The sequence below is a fragment of the Pleuronectes platessa genome, chromosome 3, assembly GCF_947347685.1.
Source record: "Pleuronectes platessa chromosome 3, fPlePla1.1, whole genome shotgun sequence".
Taxonomy (NCBI): domain Eukaryota; kingdom Metazoa; phylum Chordata; class Actinopteri; order Pleuronectiformes; family Pleuronectidae; genus Pleuronectes; species Pleuronectes platessa.
The window spans coordinates 21,496,602-21,517,860 of NC_070628.1; the positions used below are offsets into that span (position 1 = coordinate 21,496,602).

General features: G+C 43.1%; 1 protein-coding gene across 1 annotated transcript; it reads right to left on the reverse strand.

The window, feature by feature from the left end:
- Positions 1-411: 411 nt before the first annotated feature.
- Positions 412-20,433, reverse strand: LOC128436428 (uncharacterized). Its single transcript, XM_053418171.1, has 11 exons — positions 19,762-20,433; positions 18,755-19,656; positions 4,816-4,907; positions 3,179-3,973; positions 2,443-3,027; positions 1,922-2,130; positions 1,560-1,700; positions 1,085-1,344; positions 810-969; positions 635-707; positions 412-534 (listed from the first exon to the last, which is right to left on the reverse strand). Exons 1-11 carry the CDS (start codon positions 20,431-20,433, stop codon positions 515-517), a joined length of 3,909 nt encoding a protein of 1,302 aa, XP_053274146.1. The 3' UTR covers positions 412-514.
- Positions 20,434-21,259: the final 826 nt, after the last annotated feature.

Consider the following 21,259-nt stretch of genomic DNA (forward strand, 5'->3'; position numbering starts at 1 on the left):
AAATGCAGGACTCCAAGACAGATTTTACCCTCAGGCCATAAAAACTGATGAACACCTCCAAACACTGCCACTGTCTTCCCCTCCCCACATAAAAAAAGGACAATTTGCTTTACTGACATTGTGTCTTTGCACAACAGACTATATATACCCTTGCTTTTAAACATTCCATTTAACCACATTTATAGCCTGCCTCAGTATGTGTGAGTGTATATTTATATTGTGCTTGATGAGTCGGTCTGAATGTGCATTTATTTAAACTATATGTGAAAAGAAACACAGAGAAGAAGAAAAGTACTCTGACGTTGATTTTTATTTTCTTCAAACATTTCACACCTCATTACAAAGCTAAAACAAATCAGGAAAACCAGTGTTACGATTCAATTATGGAATGTAACATGTTTTTTTTTATCAATTTATGAATAAAGGAATTCAAACACAAAATAATATCACACTATGAAATGAGTTTATGTTATAACAAACTCATTATATTATGTATGTATTGTATGTTACCAGCTCACTCAGGTGACTTGTACCCTGAAGATAAAGAAGAAAGAGGAAAAACATGGTGATTCTTTCTGTATTGATCATTGTGTTGACACATCAATCCTGAGAGCTCATAGTTAATCATACTCACAAGAGATTGGTCCAATGGTGAGGGGCTTCAGAGGAGCAGAGCTGGAAACAGAGCGAGATGTCCTTCTGCAAGACTATGAAAAGGAGGGGGAATAACAGATCCAATCAAAACCAGTGCAAAGCTGCAGTGACTATTGATCGATAATGCTATCGATAATGTGAAACCTGTGACGTACTGGGGCACAGCTGGAGCTCCTCTGGTCACACAGGCTGAGGCTGCAGTGAAGGTAAATGTTACTGTATTCACCGTGGATCAGGAAAAACAGAGAGGAGAACCGAGCCTGTCGGGATGAGCCGCTCTCGATCACTTCCACTTGCTGTCGGTCAGTGGGGCACCTGGCAGTGAGGATGGAGCATGTCATGAGGGCCATTATACATCACATCATACACAGTCTTTTCCCCCCATTTCCATTATAAACCACAAAGCATAATGATGAAGAGGAACACTTACTTGTTCTGGATGAAAAAGTATCGTGCAGTATCATTGGGGTTTGATGAGTCAGAGGCGTAGCAGTTCTCCAGGACAACTACAAAGCTTGGGTCTCTGACTAATACAGAGACGCCCACATGCAGAGGTGAGCCCACAGGGAGCGTGATCAAGCCAGATGGATAAGGCTGAGTGAAGCTGGAGGTGCGGAACAGAGACATGGAGGCTCGAGCTTTGCTACCTAAGCCTGAGAGGCCAACTGCAGTTCTGTCAAAAGTATAAGCCTTGTTATTATGATGACCTAAAAATACACAGGTGACATTGATGTGTCCTGGAGGTATAAAGCCACTGTGGCAAACAGCAGTGCATGCCTACGCTGACATGATTGGTTAAAAGTAGCATAGACTAGACCAATTTTCACCAGGTTCGTCTTGACCATTTTACAACTGTTAAAAGTGAGTGATTGTCGTATTCAATGAAAAGGTACTTACGGCAGCACTGGTCTGATTGCCACATTCATGCTGGTGTCTGTGTCGAGAGGATACGCACAGGAGAAGGGAAGACTCACAGGACGTGAGAAGGACACATTTCCTCGGTAGAGAAATAAAATGTTGGAGTAGGTGGCGTGTGTACGGTTGGTCTGAAAGACAGAGTTGTTCAATTAACAGTCACTTGAAGCTCTATAACAGTTTAAGTGGTTTTGTTTCACAGGCAGAAGATCTGGGTTTAAGATATTGTCTCTGCAAGTTCCTGCTAATCTGAGCTCCCTGCAGAGGAGTACATTTGGGAACCAATAGCTAAGTCTTAATTATCGTAATAATAAATGAATGGACATAACTTGAAAAGGAACAAAGTATTTACCATCAGTGTGTTTCCACAGGCACCTGCCTGAGCGTCCACCTCGTACCAAACTACATCATTATGCATTCTGACCCAGGAGCAGTTTCGAACTGCCAGGTTTCCGGAGAGTGGGTTCAAACCCATGGCTGTTATGGCAGCCATATTTAGCCCCATTTGGATTTTATCACGTCCACAGATGAGCTGAGGAGGCTGGAGTGGAGGGCGCTGGACTAAAGAAAAAGTTAAAAAAAAGTCAGTAAATAAAGGTGTGGACAAAAGAAGATGAGATGGTAAATAACAGATTAGCCTCACTGGTGAAGCAGCTACGAGAAACACATGCAACAAAATACTGTTGTTTAGAGACACAGATGAAAGAGAGACTTCAATAGGATTTCTATTAAAACTCCATCGATATCAGTGTGAAGCCCATATTCTATATTTCTGTTTTATAGTGTTATCCTATGTTTTCTGACAGGCAGATTTCATTGGCTTTAAATCTTCAAATAAGCATTTACATTCACAGACGACGCCACTATCCTCACTGTGACCACAGTTGTGAGATCCAATCCCTCGGTGCTGGCAGTCTGTCAGCTGTGATTCGCTGCCGGAGCAAACAACATCATCCAACCAGATGGGTCCACTGCCCTGTCCAAACCGTGCACTTCGTGGTGCTGACAGGACCCTGCCACAACCCAGCTGTCTGCACACCACCTGAGCATCAACCAGGTCCCACTGGTCATCACACACCGTCCCCCACTGTCCACGGAGGAAGATCTCTACTCTGCCAGAGCAGGAGCTGTTTCCTCCATTGGCCAGGCGGACCTGTCCCTCGACTCCTGTGGTGTGGTGCACTGCTGTTGTTGTTCCAGATGTGTCAGATGTGAGTGCAGCAGAGGTGAAGGTCTGAGATCCTGGATCAGGTGTGGTTGGTGAATCTGTGGTGTGGGGCACTGCTGCTGTTGTAACAGGGGTGTCAGATGTGAGTGCAGCAGAGGTGAAGGTCTGAGATCCTGGATCAGATGTGGTTGGTGAAACTGTGGTGTGGTGCACTGCTGCTGTTTTAGAGGTGCCTTGCTGTCCTGGACTAGGAGTGGTCAAAGGAACTACAACGTCTGTTTTGTCCACCTCTGTTGACAATGAAAAACATCAGTGTGCAACAAAGAGTTTTTGTTCATAAAATGTAATTTAAATATTCAAACAAAAGGACATTATATTCTCTATAACGCTTACAATGGATGGATTAAATGGGAAAATTGAATTTGTTGTTAAAGAGAGGACTTTCAGTACCTGCACAGTAGGCCTGATAGCATATGTTCGGCTTCACCAGTTTGTAGACGTAGTAGTTTCCATTGCAGAGTTTGACATTGATTTTGTCCGTTGTATAAGAGCAGCAGCCGGAGAGCCAGTTACCACATACATTCCGATTAACAATCACTTCAGGCTGTGTTGGATGAGGCTCTGTTATCCATAGGGGAACTTGTGTTCCACACCTTTTTCTCTCCACACACCTCTCAGGAACATGGGCACTGGTTTTATTCAGGAACAGACGATACCAGCCTTGCCAGTTAACATCTCTGTCACAGCGTGGTTTCGCATTCATTTTGTTATCTGCCGAACGCCAGTCATTGTGCAGCTCAGTGTAGAGCTCACAGGGGTCAGCGCAGCTGGCGACCCCATTTTTACTGATGCAGTCCATGCCCTTAGGACAAACAGTGTTTCTACACCTGAACTGGACAGATTTGGAAGAGGGCCCAGATCTGGCGGTGGAGGAAGGCTCAATACATATGAAAGAGCCTGGTGTGTTGTGGCACACCTGAGGCGGTGCGCACGGTGGGTCTGGGAGGGAGCACTCGTCAGTTTCAACACAGCCGCTGTCTTGGGACCAGTGATAACCTTGGCTACAGCACGAAGAGTCACTGCAGAGTTTTGTGTCGTAGCAGGTGAGACCGTCGCCTACGAAGCCATCTTTACAGACACAAGAGAGGACCGGGCCACTGAACGTGTCTCCTCTTTCCAGTGACTCCTGGCACATGGATTCAGTGTGACATGAATCACAGCTGGAGACAAGTGTCCCTGTGAAAAGTACAAAGACGGTTTGATCCATGCTCTTGTTTGATCAATGCTCTTATAAAAGTTTATTCGCTTCTCCAAATGAAACCGTGTAAACCAAGATTGAACTGCTAGAATTAAATGTAACTTGTCTATGAGCGCAGTTAAACAGAAAAGTGATATTTATTAACATCAGTGGATCTGTATCGTTGATAATTCTCATGTTACAATGAATTTCGAAATCAATGAAATCTGAAAGGACATCGCTTAAACTGAGCGTGGTGGGTGTTCTTCACACCCTGCAAGAGTAATAGGGTTATAGGGAAGCAATTTATGCTATCTTTTTATACAATACATTTTTAATAAGTCCTAAGGTTCTATTACTTCACTCTGTGGACTTGGACAGTTAGACTCTGTCTTTTCTCATGAATGTCACTTTCAGCTCTCTCTGAGGCCCCCCCCCCCCCCCCCCCCTGCTAATATGTTTATTTAGTTGGTAGTTTTCCCTCACGCTTGTCAAAGGTTAAAGACAGAGGGTCTCACACCTTGCCAAGCCTTAAGAGGAAAATTGTTATATGGGCTATAGAAATACATTTTGATTGAATGATTAAATAGTTGGCAACTCTGAATTTACAATATCCAGATACGTCAGATCCAGAAGCACTGACAGAGCTGGGAGGCTGATTTAAAGTTATTTAAGGACAGATTTAAAACTTAGAGATAGTGTAAAATAAAAAGTCATACTTGTGAGGTTTGGTCTGTGAACACATTCTGCTAATTTTAAATGTTCACCAACATTCACTCTGTAATCGGATGAGACGAAATTTAAGATGACATCGAGATGACAGAAAGTCAGATTGACTTACCTGAAGTGTTGTCTGTAAAAAACTGCAAAATTAGGAGCAAAAGCAAACCCCCAGGCATCTCCATCATGGACCAAATCCACGACACAAACTTGCTGAAAAACACAAAAGAGATGTATGAAAATCATATGTTCACATTATGATCATGACTCAACTTTGCCAGTGTTTGTACTCACCTTGAGAGAGTGAGTGGAAATCCAGTAGATGCTGCAAAACCTCTCTGTGAAATATGCCTAATGAGCGAGAGCATGATCATTTATAGGCCCGTCTCTGTGTGCAGAGGACAAAAGGAGGAGATCATTGTTGAAACAAATAAGCAGGTCATTGATAACGCTGGTTTGATGTGAGCTAAAAAAAGTTACTTAATAATGAATATAGGACAAAGGATCCAATTCAAACATAACCAACACACAGGCAAAAGCCCTTTGTCAATATATGCTATGGTTCTTCAATCATTCCCAGGTCAACGTACAGTACAGGAGCCCTTTTGCTTTTGACAGGTTTGCACATTCCAGCAATATTAACCTCCTCCGGTCAACAACCGGGACAGACTGTTGTAGTGGATGAACCTATTAAAAAAGGTCCAAGGTCCCACATCATTTAACAGCATCTCACTGTTTTCATGTTCAGGTTTGACGGAACAAATACCATTTGTGTCAGTTTCTGGAAAAATTGTTGGGGTGAAGTATATTTCCACTAGAATGGTGATCATTAAAGAACATACCTCCGCCAAGGCCAAACAGTCCCCTTGAATTCAGTCGAGCTGAACCAAATTACGCACACTCATAGATATCAGTTCTCTTAATATGTCTGATCAGGTGATATTGTTATGTTAGTTCCTGGGAAATTGTCAAAACTGTTAAAGATTGTGTGCAGATGGATTCTTGTTTGACCCATGTCACATCCTTCCACCAAGTTTCATGATAATCTATCCTGTAGTTTTTGTCTAATTCTACTGACAACAATCAAACAAACAAACTAGAAGACACTCAGTAGAGCGCATACCGCCACAAAGGCCAAACTGTCCCTGTATGAAATTTAAGTTCACAACATCCAGATTTATATTTTGTCCTGCACCTTATTTCACACACTCGTACATAGCAGTCCCGAGAACATGTTAGATTTTTTTAAGATCCACGAATCTGTGAGAAATTAAGAAAAATGTTGAAAACGCCCAAATTCCTAATGTAAAAGAAAGTGAAAGAAATTCCTGATCTGGATCCATACAGAATGTAATGGGTCGCTATGCATGATAAAACTGAAAATGGACGTCACTGGTTGAAAGGATTTTTTAAATGACTGATCTTTGAAGTTAGGAGTGCAATGTAAAGATCAAATAACAGCAGATTACATTTCCCAATTTCTCAAAATGATTGATTGTTTTTATTATATGGACATACCAAGTATTATCACCAATTACTGGACTTGCTGTGCTGCTGCATGTATTGCTTGTTTAGTGTACTGTTTCAAAACTCACTTCCCTATTTAAGTTTTGTTACTACAAGGTAAATGTTTGACTCAGCGTGAGGGGCTTAACTGGAAGAAGAATGTGCTAAAAATTTTTTCCTCGCACTCGATGTTGGTAAGTGTGTTCTAAGTGTTACTGAAAGGGAGAGACAAAGCAGTTCACACACCCCCTTGAAGGTTAGATGCTATTCACAAAAGGGTTAAACATCATTGCTACGTGAATCCAACTTTGAGTGATATCCTGAGAAAGGGTTTGCACAGCTCTCAAATGAATCATCTTAATAACTTCCTTTATACAGGAACCTTCACAAAAAGTGATTAGTAAGAGGAGCTTGACATCATTCCTTCACTAAGACAACTTTTAGTCACACCTTACTGAGAAAGTCTTTTTACAGCTCTTAGAACAGTATTATAAACAACTTTATTTACAAAGGGCCTTTAAAAACAGGGATCACAATGTGCTTAGAGTGACAATGATAACGGCAACTAAATTAGCTAACCACACCCCCCTATGGAGGTTGATCTTCATTCTGATAAGACAAATAATCAAATAATCAAAACTGAAAGTATAGACCAAATATCATCACTTTGGACTTGCGTTCATTTTCAGATTCTTTTCACGTTTCTTTATGGGACTGGCACAGGGTAGTGATAGGAGGTTTGGTTTTGAATCAGCATTTGTTTGTCAGTTGGCAAAATTAACACAAACTACGAAACAGACTTGGTGGATGACTATGGTATGTGTCAGGGAGGAAACCACTTCATTTCGATGCTGATCCAGGAAAAGGAAGTTTTCCAAATTTTAACTGATTTCTGAGAGAATAATTCGGAGAGGAAAAATGACTGTGTTTGACATTGTGTGGTTGAAACCTATTTTGTAGTTGAAAATGAAGTTTTTGCAGACCTGTTTAAAGATTTTTATGACCTGTCTACTTAATTAATGACCTGAACTGTTTATGATCTTGAACTGTGTGTGACCTGAAAACTTTAAGACCTGTTTATCACTTATTTATTCTCCAAAGAACTGAATTTATGTCTGCTCTATCTCCAAAAGAAACATGTAAATAATTTATTCCTGTGTTTTAATGCCTGTTTCCAACTGCGCCTATAGAACCAGTCTGACTGGCTTAGACAAACAGCCTTAGTTCTCCTATATCAGATCCTTGCATTTGACTGTTTACCATCTTCACGCTGAGATCCATGTGTCTCTCTGTGTTGATCCTTTCTCCAGAAAGCCCCTATTAAATACACAAAGACGAATTTGGTGTTTCAGCCTCTTGTATTTTCAGAATTCTTTCAAAAATTTTAAATCTTCTTTAAAATCTTTTAAAATCTTGGTGAAAAAATCTGAGATGTTTAGGGGACTGATAATTGTGAGTGTGTGTAATTCTGTGAAAATCCATGAAAAGATCTAGTGAATTTAAATGAAACAAATCAGACTGATGTCAATGGTGAAGGTATGAATTTGACTGAGTGACTTTCTAGTTGTTTTAGCGATGTCGCCTGATGATGACTGAAGGGGCCTTAACATGGTGCTTGAAGTAGTCAACTATTCCAGATGCTTCCCTGAGTTTTTGCATTTGTTCTGTCCAGGATACTTCCCCTAAACTTTCTGACAATCCAATTCCATTTTAATATACATTAGGGATGCACCGATATATCGGCCGAACATAGGTAGCGGCCGATATTCGCCTTGTTTACTGATATCGGCTTATCGGTAATAAACTTGACTTTCACCGATATCATTGGCCGATGTTCATATTTGTGGTAAAACCGCTGGGCACGTGCAGCGGCTGGGGGAGCAGTCCCTCCGTCGCCCTCCTCTCCGCGCCGCCGGAGGCTCAGTGTGCGGCACCGGGAGGTCCTCATCCCGTGGCACCTCACGGCGCCGGCGCGGAAGGCGGGCCGTTGGAGGGGACTGGGTACGCGGTCAGCGGCGGCCACTCTGGACGCGTGTCGGGCCCTTCTCGCGGATCACCTCAGCTACGGCGACCGCTGGGGGAACCCTCCGGCTGGCGCCTAGCAGCTGACTGAGACCTGGTGCGGACCAGGGGAATCCGACTGTTTAATTAAAACAAGCATCGCGAAGGGCCACGGTGGGTGTTGACGCGATGTGATTTCTGCCCGACACTCAAAACAGGTAAAACTGAGGAGGGCTTGTTAAGTTATCTTGACTCACGCAGAGTAACTTGGTGTAAAAAGTATGAGCGTAGCGTCTGTTTAAGTGCTTTATTCTCATGTGCATCGGCTCTATTCATCCGTCTCATGCACAGGTAACAAGGGAACTGACAACATACGTTATACACACAGAAGCCGTAACACATCTAATAAACGGGCAATACTGCTACCGTAAATCAATGAGAAGAGCGTTCTCTATAATGATACTTTAACAGGGCTGTTTTAAATTATCCTTGTGGTATTTTGACCAAAATATGTTACAGACATTTCATTAAGATCCCAAGGAACCATTTCAACTTGCGGTAAAATGGGCCTAATATGTCTCTGTTAAATAAAGTTTAGTTAAATCAGAGATTGTTTCATAAATCTGATTCAATTTGTGCTCATTAAAAGATAAGAGTGATGAATAGTGCTTTTTAAATAATTATTTAAATATTTTTCTGGCACAAAAGGGTGAATGAATAACAACAAAAAGAAAATAAACAAATATTGGTATCGGCTATCGGCCAGATTGTTATTTTAAATATCGGTATCGGTATCGGCCAAGAATTTCCATATCGGTGCATCCCTAATATACATGTGTCTTCCACTTTCTTTGTGAGGTTTGAATGTTCTCCTTGTGTCTATGTCGGTTTTCTCTTTGGCTTGAACCTCGCTGCAACCCTCAAAGGAGAAACAGCTGAGATGAAGTCAGGATGGATGGGAAATATACGATTGTGCAGCCTCACTATGACTCAAACATTGTTGTACATACAGCCACTCAAACACAAAAAAATACACTTTTTATTCCCTGACAATCTTTGAAAAGTTGAACAGTTATATTTTATATTACAGTTATCATTGTAAATCTATGAATTCAAAAATTGGGATACTGTAAATTCAGATTTGGTCTCTGGCAGCTCTCAGAGGGAGTCCTCTGTTAGTAAAAAATACAGATTTCCGACGCATAAAACTCTTTGAAACATATTATAAGAAGACTGGTTGCATGTTTCTGAGCACATGTAACTTAGTGTTGAAATGATGAAGATTGCACAATCATCTCCAGAGTCAGGGTTTGCAGATACAGTGTACAAGGAAGTGCAACAAGTTCTAATGAGGGGAAAAAGGTGACATCTCTGGCCACTGGATAACTGACTGACAGTAAATGGAGGTTGTTGATGCAATTGATATTGGTGCAACACTGCAACTGTCCACTATCAAACATGTTCACCCCTGACTGTGATTGGACAGTACTGTGTCAGTCCTCCAGGAGGCGTCCTGGCTCCACTCGCAGCAGCGCCGCCTCCACACTGTCCGTGCACCTGAGGCCCTCCAGATCAGCCACTAAGAGAACCTCAAGAACAGAGGGCTGAGGGAGTGCGTGAGAAAGACACAATAACTCTATATCTAGTTTGCTGTGGTTGTTATAAAAACTGAATTCTGGCCCAAAATAAGAATCTCACCTGTAATCTGGATGATTCAAACTGCCCTAAATCTCTAATCATCTTTTTAGACAGATAATCATATTTCTCTGAAATATTTTCATGTGACCGTAAAGTAAAGAAGAGGATTAGGGTTAAAAGATGATATCAAAATTGTAGAAAATTTACTTTTATACAGCAAAACCAATTTAAGAAAAGCATCAGTCATTATATGTTGGGCGGTGTTAATATTGTGACCACCTACAAATTAATGTAAAATCATATTTCATTCATTGAATAACAGTGGAAGGTCAGAAACCTCAGCTGAGTACGCGGTCCTTCACGTGTGGCCCAGGAGTCGGCCAAAGGGCTCAAAGGCAGATCCAGAGCTTCAGGAGCCTACACATCATTTTGTTAACTGTACTTATATCCAGTGAAGAGGTCTTATTAGCAAATTACTCTCTTGTGCCTTTTGAGACAATAGCACCAAAGTTGTGGAACACCCGACTTACATCAAGGTTTGCTGATTCTGTGGAATCATTTAAAAACCACAAACCTGTTTAAAAAGGTGTTCAGGGTCACTTAAATTTACCAGATCTGTCTCTGTATGCACTTTACTGGACAATATAGTTATTTTGTATTGTATTTGTTTGTCTTTTGTTTTTACATTTTGTACGGTGTAACTTGTTTTTTTCTCAGCCCTGCAAAGCACTTAATAACTCGCTGAAAACTGCATTATTACTTACTTTACAGAAAACAGTGAGCAAATGAGTGTGCTACCTTAGAAAGGATTCATGTGTTTCACAGTAGAAGCGTCATGCACTCACTCACACACGTTCGTGCAAAGATATTTACTGCACCTTTATCTTGGGTCTGGCCGTATTGTACAGCAGCAGGACTCCAGATACAGCCACACCTCTGATAATACCGTACTGCACCTGCCAGAAGCTCAACAGGAACGTCACGACAAAAAGAGAAATCCCTCTCTTCTGTGATGAGCATGCTCATGAGTGTTTAAATTAGCTGTTTTATTGGTTGAAAAAATAGCCAAACCAATATCAATCTTTTATGACAGTTTATAATTAGACCCCAAAAGTACTACATTAACTCTCTGTGTTCACATGCTGGGCATATCTTATCATGATCTTATCCACGCGCGCGCACACACACACACACACCAATACCCGCCCCCCTGTACTGGCTTTTGAAGAAACAGGGGAAAGGTTTGGGAGAAAATGTAATATCACAGAGGGTGGAAGAGAGTTTAAGTGATTGTTGACTCACTGGTGATGATCCATCCAGCGGGAGTACAGACACCAGTCTGGGAGTTCACTGCTGTCCTGGAGGTGTAGAGAAAAATATCACACCGTAAATGCGCAGAGATGGGCAATATTTCTACTACTCGTATTTGAAATACGTATTTCAATTACTTTGAGTATTTTGTAATTTGTATTTGATAGGGCTGATAAAAAATCGAACGTAATTTGTAACAAAATACTTTAGAGTGGGGTAATTTTGTATTTAAAACACTCAAAATACTTTCTGTACGAATCAAAAAAAAGTTCACGAGTATGCATCAATTGACAAAATGCAGTGAATGAACAGAACAGAAATCTAAATCAAATCAATATTTGGTGTGACCCCCCTTTGCCTTCAAAACAGCATCAATTCGTCTAGTAGACTTGCACACAGTTTTTGAAGGAACTCGGTTGGTAGGTTGTTCCAAACATCTTGGAGAACTAACCACAGGTGTTTTGTGGATGTATGCTTCCTCAAATCCTTCTTTCTCTTCATGTAATCCCAGACAGACTCGATGATGTTGAGATCAGGGCTCTGTGGGGGCTATACCATCACTTCAAGGACTTCTTGCTCTTCTTTACGCTGAAGATAGTTCTTAATGACATTGGCTGTATGTTTGGGGTCGTTGGCCTGCTGCAGAATAAATTTGGTGCCAATCATATGCCTCCCTGATGGTATTGCATGATGGATAAGTATCTGCCTGTATTTCTCAGAATTGAGGATACCATTAATCCTGACCAAATCTCCAACTCCATTTGCAGAAATGCAGCCCCAAACTTGCAAGGAACCGCCACCATGCTTCACTGTTGCCTGCAGACACTCATTATTGTACCACTCTCCAGCCTTTCGGCAAACAAACTGCCTTCTTCTACAGCCAAATATTTCAACTTTTGACTCATCAGTCCAGAGCACCTGCTGCCATTTGTCTGCAGCCCAGTTCCTAGGTTTTCATGTATAGTTGAGTCGCTTGGCCTTGTTTCCATGTCGGAGGTTTGGCTTTTTGGCTGCAACTCTTCCATGAAGACCACTTCTGATCAGACTTCTCTGGACAGTAGATGGGTGTACATGGGTCCCACTGGTCTATGCCAGTTCTGAGCTGATGGCACTGCTGGACATCTTCCGATTTCGAAGGGAAATAAGCTTGATGTATTTTTCATCTGCTGCACTAAGTTTCCTTGGCCGACCACTGTGTCTATGATCTTCAATGTTGCCCGTTTCTTTGTGCTTCTTCAAAAGAGCTTGAACAGCACATCTGGAAACCCCTGTCTTCTGTTTCAGTTAATGACTATGTTTCAACCTACATGTGAAATTGATGATCATTAGCACCAGTTTGGTATAATTGGTTGATCATACACCTGACTATAATCCCAGAAAATCCCTGACTTGTCAATCAATCAATCAATCAATCAAATTTTATTTGTATAGCCCGTATTCACAAATTACAATTCATCTCATAGGGCTTTAACAGGGTGTGACATCCTCTGTCCTTAACCCTCAGCAAGAGTAAGGAAAAACTACTAAAAACCCTTTTAACAGGGTAAAAATACGTAGAAACCTCAGAGAGAGCCACATGTGAGGGATCCCTCTCCCAGGACGGAGAGAAGTGCAATAGATGCCACGTGCAGGAAAACATCATCAAGATTAAAGTCTTCAAGATTAAAGATTAAAGTCTCTAGCAGCATTTGATGAGGGTAGACATCCCGAAAGACAACCCCAACATGATATGCCAAGCAGTCCCGCTGCAATCACAGTCCATGGTCAGCAACCATCCAGACCACGATCCACCATCCAGACCAGACGCCACTCCAGTCCTCAGTCACCGTCCACCGCTGCCCACCAGGACCCATCACGAGCCACCACCGCGGTCCTGGTCCACCGCCCGTGCCCAATGCCAACGCGACACAGGGTCCGCCACCAGCACCACGATCAGCCCACATGACTCAGAATCCGCCACACTGGATCCAACACTGCGACCCCCGGTGCGCGATCCACAAACCGCAATCCATGGTGCGGCCACAGAGGCCCTGGATCTGCGGGTGATAAAGCAAAGGGATTCCGGGGAAGGGGGATAGGGATAGGGATGGAGAAGAGGAAGGAGAAGCTGGAAAGAGAAGCTCCGTGTGTCATGTATCATAAAATAGAAAAAGTTACGTTCTTCTGCACTAATTAGCTCTAACTATAAGCTTTATCAAAAAGGAAGGTTTTGAGCCTACTCTTAAATGAAAAGATGGTATCTGCCTCCCGAACTGAAAGTGGTAGATGATTCCACAGCCGAGGGGCTTGATGGCTGAAAGCTCTGTCTCCTACTCTACTTTTAGAGACTTTAGGGACGACAAGTAGGCTTGAATTCTGGGAGCGGAGTGCTCTAGTGGGTTTATAAGGTACTAACAGCTCTTTAAGGTAAAAAGGCGCTATATTATTAAGGGCCTTGAAGGTGAGGAGAAGAATTTTAAATTCTATTCTAGATTTAACTGGAAGCCGTAGAGTTTTTAACGACTTACTGCTGGAGCCTGATAATAATGAATTACAATAGTCCGGTCTCGATGTAACAAAGGCGTGGACTAGTTTTTCTGCATCTTTTTGTGAAAGGACATGTCTAATTTTTGAAATATTACGCAAGTGGAAAAAAGCGGTTCTAGAAATTTGTTTTAAGTGATTATTAAAGGATAAATCAGGATCGAAGATCACTCCCAAGTTCCTGACTGTTTCATTGGAAGCAAGGGCAATGTCGTCTAGCGCAGCTATATCATTAGATAATGTATCTCTAAGGTGTTTGGGGCCAAGTATTATAACCTCTGTTTTGTCTGAGTTTAATAAGTCATTAGTGACTTTTGCCAAGGCTGTCTCTGTACTGTGATTGGCTCTAAACCCCGACTGAAAGTCTTCATATATATTATTTTCCTGGAGAAACTCACACAGCTGATTGGCTACAACTTTTTCTAAGATTTTAGACATGAAGGGGAGATTAGATATTGGCCTGTAATTGGCTAAAACCTCTGTGTCTAGAGTGGGTATTTTGAGTAGGGGTTTGATGACAGCTATTTTAAAAGACTGTGGTACATAACCTGATGATAATGACAGATTGATAATGTTAAGTAACGAACTATCAATTAGGGGCAGAATTTCTTTAAGTAATTTTGTAGGAATGGGATCTAAGATACAGGTTGTTGGTTTAGAACCTGAGATTATTTTGGTAAACTGATCACGTGTGATCAGAGAGAAGCTGTCTAAGTAATGGGTAGGATTTTCAGCCATTTCTGAGATCTCTGTTGTTGGGAGGGTATTAGTGCCAATTGAGGGCAGAAGATGGTTGATTTTATTTCTAATAGTTTGAATTTTATCATTAAAAAAGGTGATAAAGATATTGCTATTTAGGGATCGAGGAATACTGGGTTCGGTGGAGGTGTGACTCTCTGTCAGCCTGGCTACAGTGCTGAAGAGAAACCTGGGGTTGTTTCTATTCTCTTCTATTAGTTTTGAATAGTAGGCGGCTCTTGCTTTGTGGAGAGCCTTTTTATATTCTTTAACACTATTCTTCCAGTCTATTAGATTTTCAACATTGTTGCTGGAGCGCCACTTCCTTTCTAGTTTTCTTGATAATTATTTAAACTCAGTTGTCTGGGAATTATACCACGGAGCTAATTTACTATGTTTGACATTTTTCTTTTTTAGAGGCGCTATTGAGTCTAATGTTAATCGTAATGAGTCTGCAGAGCTATCAACGAGGTGGTCGATCTCAATGGAGCTCAGGTTTTTAAAGAATTTGTTGTTTATATCTACTGCTAATACGGGTTTAAATGTAATTGGAATTATTTCCTTAAATGTAGCTACAGCACTATCAGGTAGACATCTAGAAAATGAATTTTTTATTAGAGGCATATATTCAGTTATTGAAAAATCAAAGGTTATTAAATTATGGTCTGATAGAACTGGATTGCGTGGAAGTACTGTTAAATTTTCAATTCCGACACCGTACGATAATACCAAGTCAAGTGTGTGGTTACAACAATGAGTAGGTTTGTGCACACACTGACTGAAACCAATAGTCTAGTATTGAAATAAATGCTACGCTAAGGCAATCTTTATTATTGTCAATCAAAATAAAATGTAAAACATTAATATTCAAAATATTAATATTAAATCATAACTTTAATTGGTTAAAGTTCTCGCGGGGCACCACCCTTCATAGAAGGGAAAAGATAGCCAATTTATTGATTAAGATCAGTCTCATTTAGATCTAGTTCAATTAGAAATCTCAATATTTTACCATTAAAGATTATATAAAGAACAATGAAGGTTTATGGAGTTCTTAACAGTGTAACAGTTGGCAAGATTCACTTATGCAATATTAATGACAGAACATTTGTGAAAGAAGAACATTTATTATGAACATAATAAAGTATAAAAACACAAATTACTAAACAATCAAACTAACTAACAAGGAGGTGTGTGTGTGTGTGTGTGAATGTAAATTAGCATGCTTTAAAAATGGTCCCTAAGATAAGAGGCCCCCCCCCTTCTTCTGAGGTTGCTTTATGGGGGTAGGTTTAATTAGGTGGAGACTATGCGTGTGTCTGTGTAGATGTTAATCAGATAATGCAAGAGTCAGAGAGACCTACAAAGGAGGCCTATGAAGGGCCTAACTAACAATTACTTTCAAATAACTTGTTGCCACAATATCACAACACATATCAAACTTATAAACACACACCGATCAAATAAACAGTCTTGCTTAGCGTAGTATAATTATTAAGCCCAGATTATGTTACCAGTCCGAGGGAAAGGGGAAAAGAAGTTGCAGTCCAGTTGCAGTTCTGTGACGTATCCTGGGTTGGTGGTCGTAGAGTTCTGCATTCGCGATTCTGTCGAGCCGTGTGCTCAGATGCTGGTTGAAGTTTTCCTGCAGGACATCGCGTCGCTACGAGGAGTTTTGTAGAGCTTGAAGGGCGAGGAGATTTCCTTGAGAGGGGTGAGCTGGGAGCTGCACCTCTGACCTCCGGTTGTGGGTTGGATAGAGAAGGAAGCTGGATCAGCCAGGCCCCCCCCTTGGCGATGTAGGAGAGAGAGGCTGTAGCAGCCTTCCGTCCTTGGAGGGATGAGAGAAGAGAGAGAAAGAGAGGGGAGACCTCTCCTTATATTGGCCCCGGTGACCTCACAGGTCTTGGACCAGAGTGACCAATAGGAGTGACCCCCCAGGTTCTTGACACCTTTGTGTGATATTGCCCAGATCCCAGGACTGCAGCATCCTGTTACATCCTCTGGGAGACTGAGTTCCTTGACTGTCTTAAGACAAAGGGAACATGTGGCACTCTGGGAGACTGAGTTCACTCCAGAACATGCGGCTTGCCTGTTTCCAGTTTACCTGAAGGGAGGCCTGTGGTTTGCACAAAAACCATGTCCCAACATCAACATGAATATTTAAGTCACCAACAATAATAATTTTATCGGTCTTTAGGACTAAGTTTGATAAAAACTCAGGGAATTCCTTTAAAAATTCAGAATAAGCCACCGGAGCACGGTAAACTACGGCAAATATGATTGGCTGTTGGTGGTTCCTAGATTGGCGTGGAAGACTAAGAACCAGACATTCAAATGATTTGTAGCTAAGTTTAGGTTTAGGATTAATTGATAGACTGGAGTTAAAAATGGCAGCAACTCCACCTCCTCGCCCAATTTCTAAGGGAACCTGTGAATTTATATGACTGGGGGGAGTAGATTAATTTAGACTGACATATTCATCAGGATGCAGCCACGTCTCAGTGAGGGACAATAAATCTATGTTGTAATCTGAGACTATTTCATTAACTAAAAGAGCCTTTTTTGACAGTGATCTAATGTTTAATAGACCACATTTAAAAGTCTGGGTTTCCTGTGTTGTTTCAGAGGTTGTTTTAATTTGTATTAGATTTTTGTGTGGAGTTCTCGCTCTGTTTTTGTTTAATTTCAATAATTTAATCGGACGGTGAACAGACACAATCTCTATGGGGTTGTGTGACTGATCCAGAGGGAGCGCAGAGAAGTGTTTAGCACTGCAGCTCTGCTTCCTGGTCCCAACTATGTGTGGCATTCGACGTTCGAGGGACCAATAAGATGAAGTTTTAGTTGAACTAGTGACAAGTTGCCAACAACGCCACCCCAGGAATTTCACCTGGAGAGTTAGATTAACCTTAAAGTTAAAGCACACAAGTTCGTTACTAATGAAAGCTTGAGACTGGGTCCAGCATACAATTTCAATTCCTTTTAATTAATATATACAATCTTTAAACATGACTTCGCAATAAAATATATTCACCCAACCACACTAAAGCGAACACACACACACACACACACACACACACACACACACAACACAAAATAAAAAAAAGGGAGGGCAAATAACTAAATGGGGTTTAAATCAGGGTTAAATCACTTCAACCCACAACTTAAACAAACTCAATAAATGCAAACAAAAGAAAACTAACAAAGAAATTAAATCAAAAGTAATGGAGATTTATCCAAACTGATAAATCCAAATAAATAGGTAAAGCAATTAAGCCAAACCAAAATAACTAAGAAAACGAATTAAACCAAAAACATGCAAAGCAAACCACAAAACACAAATAATATCATCAATAAGATCAGTTAGAAGTCAGTTAACTGAATAGATTAAGATGAGACTGAGGATGAGGCAGCAGTCACCATACTCGGTGGCAGGTACAGCACAGTAGGAGATGCAGAGTAGGATGGATGTGTTGGCTATATAAGCCAGTGGGCAAAACAGCAGCCGGCCAACAGCAGCCGGCAAACAGCAGCCGGCCAACAGCAGCGTGAAGAGGGGGGGAAACGTGCTGGAAGAAACCGCCCACACACACGTCAACCCTGCCATAGAAAAATACATTTGTTCTAGAAGCTGAACAACAACTGCGGTAACTTGAGTTAGCGTCATCTTATCCACATACCGTCAGGAGTTGAATGAACATCAAAGGGGAGGAAGGGGATCACTTGCGTCGAGCAGCACAATTACGTGCAACTCGATCGATCAGCTGATCGCTCCCCGCTGCAACCGGCAGAGGAGGAAAACACTCGCATGCCCTACAATTGGGGCCGATACGGGAGAAGGAAGACCCGGCCAATGAACTGCCTGAGGGATGGAAGCCAATGTTGAGGACTTGTGCAAAGTTTAGAAGGTACACAGACGCAAACAACTACTACATACCAAACAACGGCGAGCTGCACGACCCAGCTAAAAAAAGGCGATCAGGTGAGGCGGCCAGGTGCGGTGATAACAGGAGGCGGGGCAGTCTGGAGCTCCAAGGCAAGAGGGCTCCCAGTGCACAACCACTCACCTTTATAGGCAGCGCAACCAACCGTGATAGGCCGGTACTGCAGCACTAATTAAAGGCCCATCCTGCTACATTCTACCCCCATCGACTTCATCGTCGTCCCGACGATGGAACAACTGATCCAGAGGATCACCCAACTAACTCCACGGCCTAAAGAGCGCAGTAACGGCATTTGACACTGGACCAGGGGGATTTGCAGCCCCAGATGCCAAGTTCCCTACAGGTCGCGGAAGGTGATAGAGGTTTAGGTGCTGGCCAGCCGTCGACCTGGCTGACCGGCGTACTTCACTTTCACCAGCATAACTGGTGGATGGAACGGCCAGGGAAACGGAGGGTGGATCTGCCACTGCAGTAGGGGGAGCGCTTGACGACTCTGACCCACCAGAGTCAGGTGGTGGGAGCAGCAACCGAGGGGTGGTTTGAGTCACCACGGCTGTGCGAGCAGGGGCAGCAACAGGGGTCTCCGGCCCCAACATAAACAAGTCTCCGTCAAACGGCAACTCATCCTCTGACCGAGGCCGGTCAAGAGGGGGTGGACAATGGGGCAATGCACTACCCTGAGGGGCAGCTCCAGCAACGGCTTTCAACAGTGTTCGATGGACCTGCCGAACTTTGGTCTGGTCGTCCATCGGTGCGATGGTGTACACTGGACCACCTTCTCGGGGTGCCTTTACGACTCGGTGCACCACAGGGCCCCACAGATCTTGTATCTTGTGGCGCCCCCTTGCACTATGATCGCGCAGCCACACCAACTGCCCCACCTTTAGTGGGTCATCCCGAACATGATTATCATGATTCCTCCTCCTGCGCTCTGCCGCCACCTTCAACCTTTCCCAGGCCCCGTCAAAGGCAAGCTGGAGCCGGTTTTGATGTTCTTGGATCCACTCGTGGACCTCGCCACCCACAGGGTCTGAGACTCTACCCAAGAGAAAATCAACCGGCAGCCTGGGTTCTTGCCCGAACATCAGGTAGAATGGAGACTCGCCGGTGGACTGATGGGGAGTGGTGTTATACGAGTAGAGCACCTGTGGCAGGCAAGAGTGCCAGTCTCTTTTCCGAGATGCAGGTAAGGCACGCAATAAGTTGTGGAGAGTGCGATTAAAGCGTTCGCATTGGCCGTTACCGGCGGGATGGTATGGAGTGGTGCGAGATTTTTCAATACCGTAAAGTACACAGAGCTGTTAAATGAGGGAACTTTCAAAGTTGCGGCCCTGATCAGAATGGATACGGGCAGGAACGCCAAACTTATAGAACCACTCAGAGACCAAAGTCTGAGTAACAACTGGGGCTCGTTGATCTCGGGTAGGAACAGCCAAGGTGTATTTACTGAAAACGTCTGTCATGACTAAGACATTCTCCAACCCGTTGTGGCTGGGTTCCAGCAAGGTAAAATCAATGGCCAAGATTTCATTGGGACGCGAAGCCAACAAATGCCCCATGAAACTGGGAGGCGGTCTGGGTGTGTCCTTAGCAACTTGACACCTCTCACACTCTCTGCACCACTGTGCCACCTCTGAGGACATACCTGGCCAGTAGCACCTTTGCCGCACTAGCTCCAATGTCCTCTCCACACCCTGATGCCCATGCCCTTGATGAACCTGAGCCAGCACCTCTTGCTTTAACGTGGCAGGCAGCAGAAGCTGAAGCACCGCTTCTGCGCCATCAGGACGGAAGATGCGCCGGAAGAGAACACCCTCCTGCTCAACCAGCCGGTTCCACTGACCTATAATGGTCAGTGCAGGAGGAGACAAGTGCTTCCGCTCCTGATAGTTGGGACTCTGCTGCCGCCCCCAGAATGCTAAAACCTCCTGAAGGACAGGATCAGCTTGTTGAAGTGCCTGGAGGTCAGAAGGTGCATGATGGGGCAAAGCAGCAATAGTAGCTTGATTGGCGGGAGTGGTTTCACGCTGCAGGACCTGCCGCAAGGGCTCAGGGACTGAGGTACCAGGAAACATCACCTCTAGGTTCTTTGGCCCAGGTGGATGCTTTTGAGATAAATCGTCAGCATTTTTATTGCTCCTCCCAGAGCGGTACTTTATTTCAAAATCAAAAGCTGCCAATTGTGCTGCCCAACGATGTTCGGTTGCACCGAGTTTGGCAGAAAACAAGTGACTGAGGGGATTATTGTCGGTGTAAACAATGCATTTATAACCAAGCAAGTACTCCCGGAATTTTTCTGACATAGCCCACTTGAGAGCTACAACCGGAGCTCGTAGCAGCTACTACCGGGGTTCGTAGTAGCTGCTAAGGGGCTCGTAGTAGGTGCTACGGCCCCTCGAGCGGAGGGGGGGGGGGGGGGGGGGGGGAGCGTGGAGAGCACAACACTCACGAACCTGCCATGTGATCACCGTTCACCGTGGACTAGCCAGCCGTCCTCGATTAATGAAAACTCCTGTAAAGTCTCTACCTGTCCCCCACCACTACATACTAGCCCCCAACCCCCTCACACACACGGCACAACATGCTAACGGCACTAGCCTCCACACAAAATGTCTAAAAGAAGCAAATACCAGGATTATAAAAAAAAAATACTTACATTTCCCTCGTCTTCAGTATTGCGATGGAAAGATGGCACCGACCCCTCTTTCAATAACAACCTTTTAGAGAATCCAGCGTTATATTGGCCCAGGTTGATAAAAAAAGTCCGATTCAAAGTGGTGGCAGGAACGTTGCCATCATATATGAACTCAATCCATCTCAATCTTGTGTCTTCTGAAGCTGGAGTCACATGAAGACATGTTTGCAGCCGACCACCGATTCATGCTGCTAGTTAGCTAATCC